This window comes from Acipenser ruthenus, chromosome 41 (genome assembly GCF_902713425.1).
Source record: "Acipenser ruthenus chromosome 41, fAciRut3.2 maternal haplotype, whole genome shotgun sequence".
NCBI classification, from domain to species: Eukaryota; Metazoa; Chordata; class Actinopteri; order Acipenseriformes; family Acipenseridae; genus Acipenser; species Acipenser ruthenus.
This window is the reverse complement of record NC_081229.1, coordinates 10,226,498-10,237,153: the sequence shown is the minus strand read 5'-3', so window position 1 is coordinate 10,237,153 and position 10,656 is coordinate 10,226,498. Positions and strand designations below refer to the sequence as shown.

General features: G+C 46.2%; 2 protein-coding genes across 3 annotated transcripts in view; both read left to right on the top strand.

Moving 5' to 3' along the window:
* The window catches only part of LOC117968424 (C-type mannose receptor 2-like), a 242,708-nt gene that overhangs the window by 23,984 nt on the left and 208,068 nt on the right, over positions 1-10,656 (top strand). The gene's annotated exons all lie outside the window — the stretch shown is intronic.
* On the top strand, positions 28-5,467 carry LOC117434180 (uncharacterized). 2 transcript variants are annotated; one of them, XM_059010481.1, is made up of 2 exons: positions 28-2,129; positions 5,111-5,467. In XM_059010481.1, exons 1-2 carry the CDS (start codon positions 28-30, stop codon positions 5,427-5,429), a joined length of 2,421 nt encoding a protein of 806 aa, XP_058866464.1. In that variant the 3' UTR covers positions 5,430-5,467. The 2 variants fall into 2 exon arrangements, with proteins under 2 accessions (XP_058866464.1, XP_058866465.1); XM_059010482.1 differs by having other exon boundaries at positions 28-1,837; positions 5,111-5,314.

Here is a 10,656-nt window from a genome sequence, read left to right as displayed (position 1 = left end):
ATTGTGTGGTTTTGTTTTTTCTCAGTAATGGCTTCAGTTGAATCTGATATTATAAGCGACCTGAGGAGAATCAGTTTTACACTAAGATCCCATGAAGAGAGAGGTTCAATTGTTAAGGAAGGCAGACTAACACCAGCACTGGAGATTGTGAAGAAAGACGGCAGACGAACCCGGCAATTTCAGCCATCTTGGTATGGAGTTCACAAGTGGCTAACAGGCAGCGCCGTGACTAACAAACTATACTGCTGGCCATGCTTACTGCTTTCAACTAAAAAGCACATCTGGGCTAATGAAGGCTACTGTGACTGGAAGAACCTGTCCCGAAGCGCGTCATTACACAGGTCATCCCATGAGCACATCAAAAATGAGGTTTCCTTGAAGCGCTTGGAGCATGCAGGGGCTCCTGGAGACGCGCGGCTGGGTGAGCAGAGGCGCCTTGCTGTCTTAGATCACAACGAGAAAGTCAGGAAGAACAGGGAGGTTTTGAAGCGACTGATTGACATCTCAGTGGTTTTATCCCGTCAAGAATTTGCATCCCGGGGCCACCGTGAGACGCAGGAATCCGGCAACCAGCGTCATTTCACAGAACTTGTAGGTTATTTTTTTCGTCACGACCAGGAGTTGAAATTTCACTGGCAGAAAAATGCATCCGTTTTCTCCGACCTGTCGAAGACGATTCAAAACGAACTGATGGAATGCATGGCTGAAGAAATCACGTCGTGCATTGACCGCGAGGTTGAAGAGTGCAGCTTTTTTGCTTGCGAGGTAGACGGAACAACTGACGTTTCTCAGTTAAGCCAGCTTGCACTCACGTTACGCTACGTGGACAGGAAGGGGAACACACAAGAAAGGTTTCTGGGTTTTAAAGATGTCGGCGCAGATCGGACCGCAGTTGCTTTGAAGCAGGTTGTGGATTCAGAGATCTCGAAATATGACTACAAAGGAAAGCTTGTGTCTCAGTCGTATGACGGCGCTGCAGTGCTGGCTGGGGAGCTGGGAGGTCTTCAAGCCCTCATTAAAAAGGATGCTCCACAGGCGCTGTTAGTGCACTGTTTCAACCACAGATTGAATCTAATTCTGCAGCAAGGGGCGCAGTGTATTCAACAAACGCGTTGTTTTTTTGCAACTTTGCAAGGCTTCCCCGCATTCTTTACGCGCTCGAGCAAATGCACGGAGCTGCTGCACCGAATTGTGGGCAGGATACCTTCCCTGTGTGCAGCTCGATGGACACCTAACAGCACAGTCCTGCATGCCATTGCCTCGGAAAGAGAGAAACTGTGCCAAGTGTTTCAGGAGATTGTCGATGGCAGCGGTTGGGACGGAGAATGTCGGCGGCAGGCTGCAGGATTTCTTGCAAAACTAAACGACTTCCAGTTTATCTTCCTGTTGTACTGCTACCGTAGCATCTTCAGCATCACTGACGTCCTCTGCGATGTTCTTCAGAAAAACGCTGCTGATGTAAATGACTGCAATTCTCAAGTTCATTTAACAGTCACAATGATTGGGGATCTGCGTAAAGAGGAGCACTTCAAAGAGGTGCTCAAATCTGCAGCCACTGCCCTTTCTGACTTACCTGCACCCCCAAAACAGCCTAGAGTGAAACTGGAAGACGAACCCCCTGCAGACGGTCAGAACGCGCATTTCCTGCTGTACAATGACATCATTGATAACATCCTCGTTCAGATTTTGCTGAGGTTTGCAGACATCAAAGCCCTGCAGTTTCTCCCGCTGTCGGACTCCTCAAGGTTTCCGGCTTTCAGGAAGCAGTTCCCCACAGACGCATTTAGCTCACTCGCCGACTCTTACGGCAGCTACTTTGATTTGGATCGTCTCAAGAGTGAGTTTGGTGTCATCTTCAGAGACGATCAGTTTCAGAACCGCTCTGTCAGCGACATCCTGCTTTTAATCAATGAAACGGGGCTCTGTGAGGTGCTGGCTGAAGTGTACCGCTTTTTCTGCTTAATTGCCACTATACCAGCAACAGCAGTGTGTGAAGAAAGCCGCTTCTCTTGTCTTGAGCGCATCAAGGCATACCTGAGGAGCGCTGTGGAGCAGGATCACCTGAGTGCGCGGGCCACAATATCCATTGAAACAAAACTGCTCTCTTTCCTGGAGACGCAACCCAACTGGTACGATCACGTGATTGCACGCTTTGCGTCCAAAAAAGAAAGATGCATCGAGCTTCACTATAAATGAGGTACGGTTGCATCTCTTTAAATGCACGTAAAACTCAATTTCATGCCCTGGCATGACTGTCTCGTTAGTTTTGAATGACTGGTTTGGTGGTAGTGTATTTGCGTCTTTGTAGTGAATGTCCCACGCGTGATTTTAAGGTTCTGATTTGCCGCTTGATTATCCAAACTTGTATCCGCAGTTCTGTAAGTCGCGTGTTGTTTAAAGCGCGATTGTTTCCCACATTATTCAGACAAATTCAACCATTTTATTGAATCAGCAGTTTAACAATGCAATATTCAATTAATGGAGATACGGATTGAGAATCTGACGATATCTCTCATATAAATTACATAGGCCTAATAGGTTTTCAGCGTGCCTTTGTTGTAGCAAAAGTTTCTGTTAAACTGGAGAAGTCTAAGGAGTTTACCATCGCAGATTCAATTCATAACAGAGCAGGTCTTTCTTCAACCACTGGAGCACATAAAGCTCCTTTTTAAATGTGAAAAAGACCTTTCATCAAATCGAAAACATACGAAGCGCAAAGGAACAGTGATAACTAGTAAGCGTTTTTTTTATTTAGTTTGATTTATTCTTTCCAAAACAAACACAAAATCAATAAAAGATTTATAAGTGAATATCAGATTTCAGTCACGTGTCAGTTTACTGACGCGGCTGACTGACGCAGGGATGTCACGTGTGTAAATAACTAAAGAAAACATCCGGGATAGTGACAGCGTGGTTGTCTCATTAAGATGATTGTAATGGTAAGATATATCAACGCCAGGATGCAACTGGCATGTGTTAGTATTAGGATAGCTGCAGATGAACAGCCAGCTACTGTCAGATCTAATGTGTATGTGTGCGTGTGTGTGTTGTTTGGTCTTTTTTCCCCTGAAAAAAAAACCTCGCACCCTATTGGTGGATAGTTGACAGGGCAGGGGGAGGGGGCTGGGTCTGTGTGTGGTCTTACTCTGTTTGCTGTGTTGTGGTGCATATTACCTGAATATGATATTAATACCTGAAAGTGTATTCAAATTGTAAATGGACTAAAAGCAACCAGGATTATCCCGGGTTTAAAAGGCAGTTCTGGTCACCTCGTTACAAAAAGGATATTGTTGCGCTAGAAAGTGCAAAGAAGAGCAACCAGAATTATCCCGGGTTTAAAAGGCATGTTGTATGCAGACAGGCTAAAATAATTGAATCTGTTCAGTCTTGAACAAAGAAGACTACGCGGCGATCTGATTCAAGCACTCAAAATCCTAAAAGGTATAGACAATGTCGACCCAGGGGACTTTTTTGACTTGAAAAAAGAAACAAGGACCAGGGGTCACAAATGGAGATTAGATAAAGGGGCATTCAGAACAGAAAATAGGAGGCACTTTTTTACACAGAGAATTGTGAGGGTCTGGAACCAACTCCCCAGTAATGTTGTTGAAGCTGACACCCTGGGATCCTTCAAGAAGCTGCTTGATGAGATTCTGGGATCAATAAGCTACTAATAACCAAACGAGCAAGATGGGCTGAATGGCCTCCTCTCGTTTGTAAACTTTCTTATGTTCTTAAATAATGCAAGCTCTGTGTCTTGAGAAAAGGACCCCTTTCCTGGCAGCCGTACTGACCTGTGTGACCACGGAGCTAGATGACCAGGGCGGGGTGTCATCTGGACTGGATTAGGCTGAGAGGACACTTGGATTCTGTACGGATAATTCACAAGCGCAACAGCAAGCGGTTTGAAGCAAGGAAGACATAAACAGCCTGATTTTCAAAAGGGGCAAAGTGAAAAAACGGTCGCAAACCACCTTTGCAACACCAGATAGGTGACGAACTGTATTTTCAAATGTCCTAGAAGTCCGTTGCGCAATGGCATTTCAGGCTGTGAGCTTTATGAAAATGCACTCATGGTACAGCTTGTTAAGCAATTGAAGTCCGTAATTAGTTCTGTTTTGCTTATCTTATTTTCAAAAGGTGCAAAACTCTGCCCACTTAGTACACCATAATACACTTGCTAATTAAGACATGACCCCTCTCGTGTCTTATTGAAACTGCGACCGCTGACAGGGCTACTGAGCTGAAATCTACAATGGAGAATATGAAACTGTAACATGAGAGGGAAGAGAGGAGGAGAAACGACCCTATCTTTAACCCAGAATAGTTAATCCCCATCAGATCTAACTCTAAAACAGGTTATGCATAGATACAGGTTTGATATGGGCAAGGCTTGCACTTCTCCATAGGGCAAGGGAGTATATTAAATTTCCAAATGGGGATGTGGAACAAAATAGAGCCAAGCACAAATATGATCAGTTGTCTGGCTTCCCAACCGTGCTCGGTGTAATAGATTGCACACATGTTGCAATATCTTCAGATTCAAGGAATGCAATTGCTTTCCCAAACAGAAAACATCATTACCTGTGCAAGTTTTACGCGATGCTCAATGTGTTCTCACGGATGCCGTTGCCAAGTACCCTGGCTCATTCCACGACTCGTTTATCATGGAGAACAGGAGAAGAAAGGGAGATACTGTATTGCTGCTCCAGAATCACTCGGTTCAACTCCAAGCGGTGTGTAAACAGTAAAATTACACAATTAAAAAGAGGTTCTGCACAGCTGTGAAAATTGCTCTTCCTGTGATCTGTTGTTGTTCTGTGTCATTTGTTGTTCTGTTGAGTTTCTGGTCGTTTTGTATATGTTAGAAAGCCTGGGGGGCAAAGTTTGTGCTTTATTTAAAACAGGGCACACAGTGAGTTGAGCTTTGATGCACTACAGAGTCCGACACGTCAACCCCAAGGTTAAGTAATTAACCAGCTGATTAATGACTGGTCAGAATGGGATTAATGAGGCGGGGTTAGGAGTATAAAGGGAACTGTGATAGGTCATAAAGATATGCATAAAGAAGACACGAATACTGACCTGTAACTTTTTTTTCTGTGACCAGGATCCTTCAGGACAGCCTGGGTAAGCAGGGCTGGAAAAACACACAGGAGCCAAAACGGAACGGTGCTCCTCATACGAAGACAGACGCGGCCGGCGCTGCAGCAGCTGATCGTCTCTTACTGTGTTTGTTTTTCTCGTCCCGCTGTTTGTCACTCTTTGTAAATATTGTAAATACATCACGTTTGAACCGCACTTCTGGGCTCTGTTTATTATTTCATCCCTACACTGTGATATTTGTGATATTGGATGTGCTGCAGTGTATAAATGTACTCTTGTATCTCTTTTTGCAGGGATCATTTTATTCAATACCAGGCACCTAACCCACAGAGCACAGGGGAGGCGCCGAACCCGCAGAGCACAGGGGAGGCGCCTAACCCGCAGAGCACAGGGGAGGCGCCTATCCCACAGAGCACAGGGGAGGCGCCTAACCCGCAGAGCACAGGGGAGGCGCCTAACCCACAGAGCACAGGGGAGGCGCCTAACCCGCAGAGCACAGGGGAGGCGCCTAACCCGCAGAGCACAGGGGAGGCGCCTAACCCGCAGAGCACAGGGGAGGCGCCTAACCCGCAGAGCACAGGGGAGGCGCCTAACCCGCAGAGCACAGGGGAGGCGCCTAACCCGCAGAGCACAGGGGAGGCGCCTAACCCGCAGAGCAAAGGGGAGGCGCCTAACCCGCAGAGCACAGGGGAGACACCGAACCCACAGAGCACAGGGGAGGCACCGAACCCACAGAGCACAGGGGAGGGACCTAACCCGCAGAGCACAGGGGAGGCGCCTAACCCGCAGAGCACAGGGGAGGCGCCTAACCCGCAGAGCACAGGGGAGGCGCCTAACCCGCAGAGCAAAGGGGAGGCGCCTAACCCGCAGAGCACAGGGGAGGCGCCTAACCCGCAGAGCACAGGGGAGGCGCCTAACCCGCAGAGCACAGGGGAGGCGCCTAACCCGCAGAGCACAGGGGAGGCGCCTAACCCGCAGAGCACAGGGGAGGTGCCTAACCCGCAGAGCACAGGGGAGGCGCCTAACCCGCAGAGCACAGGGGAGGCGCCTAACCCGTAGAGCACAGGGGAGGCGCCTAACCCGCAGAGCACAGGGGAGGCGCCTAACCCGCAGAGCACAGGGGAGGCACCTAACCCGCAGAGCACAGGGGAGGGACCTAACCCGCAGAGCACAGGGGAGGCACCTAACCCGCAGAGCACAGGGGAGGGACCTAACCCGCAGAGCACAGGGGAGGGACCTAACCCGCAGAGCACAGGGGAGGGGCCTAACCCGCAGAGCACAGGGGAGGGACCTAACCCGCAGAGCACAGGGGAGGCGCCTAACCCGCAGAGCACAGGGGAGGCGCCTAACCCGCAGAGCACAGGGGAGGCACCTAACCCGCAGAGCACAGGGGAGGCGCCTAACCCGCAGAGCACAGGGGAGGCACCTAACCCACAGAGCACAGGGGAGGCGCCTAACCCGCAGAGCACAGGGGAGGGACCTAACCCGCAGAGCACAGGGGAGGCGCCTAACCCGCAGAGCACAGGGGAGGCAAACGATATATTTTGCCTCTTTATCTTTGCTTGAGTGATCCTTCCTGCAACTAAGTTTATTTATTTATTAATTTATTTATTTATTGCGGAATAAAACCAAGTCTTTGCAATTCCTTCAGAGTGAAGTCTTTATTTATATAGTAAAACAGTGCTTTTGACATGGCAGGTATTTTGAACCTCCTTATTTAGGGAATAATGACCTTCTAAAGAACAGTATCTTCAATTAGCAGATGACACAACACTTTTCTTAAGAGACAAAACACAAGTATCAAAAGCCATTGATGCAATGCTTCTTTTTTTCGAAGGCTTCTGGTTTGTTCCTCAAAAGTGTGACCTCCTCCCTGTTAATAACTACAGATTCGGAGATGTATGACATCATCCCTGGAGAATTAAATGTAAAGTACGTGAGGATTGCTATGGGAAAACAGCAACCTTCAAAAACTTCTCTAAACTTGAACCCACTCATTACCAACTCCCCAGTAATGTTGTTGAAGCTGACACCATGGGATCCTTAAAGAAGCTGCTTGATGAGATTCTGGGATCAATAAGCTACTAACAAGCAAACGAGAAAGATGGGCTGAATGGCCTCCTCTCGTTTGTAAACTTTCTTATGTTCTTAACAACTCATGGCTTCAAAGAGATTTCCCCTTGACAGGAGGAAGTTTGATGGCTAAGGTTGAGGGTTTGTCTAGGTTCATTTATACTGCATTACCACTTGCTGTGTCTAAAGTAATATGCACTAGAATTGACCAAATGTCATTCAATTTCATATGGAAAAACAAGACCCACTATATGAAAAAATCAGTTTAAATGAATGATTGAAAATCTGGGGAGCTACATTTATTTTGACTTTTCCTCCCTAAATAAAACATTTCAAATGAAATGGATTCAACAGTGTTTTAAGAACCCAGCCTCAATCTGGAGCTTTATTCCTGCCCACGTCTTCAGTAATTTAGTATAAATGTTATACTGTCAAACTTTCACATTTTCATAAACAGATTCTTTTATGTTGGTCTTTAATTTATAAATTTTTCACCTCATAAATATTTCATTTGGAGCAACGAGGGTATTAGAGAGAATAATAAGTCTTTATTTTTCTAAATGCTTTGATGAGGTCAGTCAACTCCTTGATCCTACAGGGCAACTTTTCAGTTCCGTGGAGTCTGTGTCTGGATTTGCATCGGCTGCCACAGTTAAGGAACATGCTGTTGTTTTTGATGCCATTCCTAGTGTTGTGAGGATGCTTTTACAGAATGCAACAGAAGCTGCTTCTGCCCTTTACCCTCTTTAGAACACCATGATATTTTTCTAGGACATGAAAAGAACAACAGTGAGGAGATTAGGTCTCTTTTTCAAAGGGATATAGTCTCTGTTCCCTCTGCTGTTGCATACTGGAATAGCATATTTATACTGCAGGTGTAAACTGGGACGACTCCTGGACACTATGTAATAAATACTTATTGACCAACAAGGTTCAGGAAATATCATATAAGATCATTCATAAGTGTTACCCCGTTAAATACAACCTTGACATTGACCTTAACTGCTCCTTCTGCGATGTTTACAGTATTCACTTATTCTGGAATTGTGCTTACTCTAAGATTTTGGACTGACCTAACCAATCATATACATAAGAAGTTCAATAACAACATTAAATTAAATCTGGGTTGCATCTTACTTGGAATAACAAAATGAAAACAGACCAAAATGCAATCTTTCCGGTGAATCTTGTTGGCCAAAGTCCACCTACATACATGTAAATTCTCTCTCCAAAAGTCTAATTTTTTCATGTTTTTAAAAGATATGGAACACTATGTAAATGTAACAAAGACCTCTAATAACAGAAAAGCCATTCACACTTTTAATAGATGTGAAAGATATAAAGGTATGCTTTTTCTTTCAGGGAGGTTTGGCCCCCATGGTAGCTTCCTCCCCCTGCTCACTATCAGGGCTCCCTCTCCGTTTCCTCCTTCGGAGGTCGTTGGGAGGGGGGCAGGTGTAATTTTACCCCCTTCTGTAGGCCTGGCGTGGAGGTGGACTCGGTGTGCGGTGCCTGCGCTGGTGTCTTTACGCTGTGCTTGAGCTTGGGGCACCTCGTGTTCTGGTGCCCTGGCTCCTTGCAGTGGTAGCACGGCACTTCCTCCGAGGAGTGAACACTGACTGCCCTCCACTGCGTCCTGCCCTGCCAGGTGGATGGTAACCTGGTGGTGGAACGACATTATGTGTCAGAGGGGCTGGTCCTTGCAGCCTAGGGGTATGGGATGGATAGCAGTCTTCATCTCCCCTAGGACCTGCAGATGGGGCTTGAGCAAGGCATGCTGTATAAAACATGGTACATTAGACAGGATGACCAGCTGCCCAGCCCTGCAAGGGGCTCGATGAGGACGAACATCCCTGCTAATGTGAGATCCTTCTCAACTGTGGTGTTGGCAGCAGCCTCAGACTTCAGGAAGAACACGCCTTCCCCTACATCTTGGAAGCAGCCACGATGGCTGATGGCCCCACCACCTTTGCCATTGCCTTGATAAAGGGTGTCTCTCGGGAAGCACGTGCCTCCTGGTGATGTTTTTAAAGGGGCTGAATTACATGCAGACACCTGTGCTCACTTTTTTGGGGGGCTGTGGAGCTTTTCCACTAATTTATTTATTATTTATTTTTATATTTGTTTATTGTATTTATTTATTTATTCAATCAATAAACAAAAAGACACACACCTGCACTACAAAAATAATCAGAGCAGGCGTGCACACAAATGCAAGACAAAACCACCCACACTGCAGTGAGTGCAGGAGCACACAAACACAAGACAAAACCACCCACACTGCAGTGAGTGCAGGAGCACACAAACACAAGACAAAACCACCCACACTGCAGTGAGTGCAGGAGCACACAAACACAAGACAAAACCACCCACACTGCAGTGAGTGCAGGAGCACACAAACACAAGACAAAACCACCCACACTGCAGTGAGTGCAGGAGCACACAAACACAAGACAAAACCACCCACACTGCAGTGAGTGCAGGAGCACACAAACACAAGATAAAACCACCCACACTGCAGTGAGTTCTGCAGCCCGGGGATCTGGGAATTGTTTAAGGGTGCTCTTGTTGCTTTGTGTGAAATAAAGCATTGCAAAATGGACGTGTGTGTCGAGTCACGTTGGGGTTCATGCGCCAGTGATCAGCTAGGCGTGTGCACGCAGGGGCCACTGTGCAGACTGAGAAAAAGGACCTGCTGCACCGAAATAACTATTCCACTTCATTAGAATGATACGATCCGGTGCTCCTGATTTCTTTTAAAATGGAATAATATCAGATAGAAAAACAAACACGAGATGCTTCACAAGCAAGTTCTCTGTTGGCCTCTCTGGTTCTTATTTTAGTTTAGTTGTAGACTTGGCAGCAGCCAATGCTTTGCGAGCAGGTCCACTGCAGCTGATTCTGCACGACAGCAAAGCACACAGAGTGGCGTAGTCACTTTCATCACACAGCACACCTAAAGGCTGGGTTTGGTACTGCACATTGACCTCGTCTTCAAAGGACGAGCTATAACACCTACTTATAACAAGAAAGAAACTCCTGTAAATTCAATAAATAAATACATTAAAAGAGCCAATATACACAACAACTTGGTATTGCAATGTTGTTCATTATAATGCACATATACGCGGCGACTCACTAATAATACTGCCAGTAACATTTCATTGTCAACTATCTTTTATTTTAAATGAACACTTTATGTATATAAACACATATTATCAGTCGATCGGAATTTATAACGCAATGTTGATACTGATTATGTAATAGAGACCCCTTTCATTATCTGTGTGACTTTTAGACCTCCCTGTAGAATACTTTGCAATGTGTGAGTCAGGGAACATGTCAACTACAGATTTGCTGGACTAGTCACAACATGTAAAGGTCTCTGCGTGTGTAACTTTCTTCATCTCTGTTTTTTCCTTTGATAACAAAAGATGTTTTCTGAGCGTCACTGGCTTTCTGGTATTTCTGTGATCT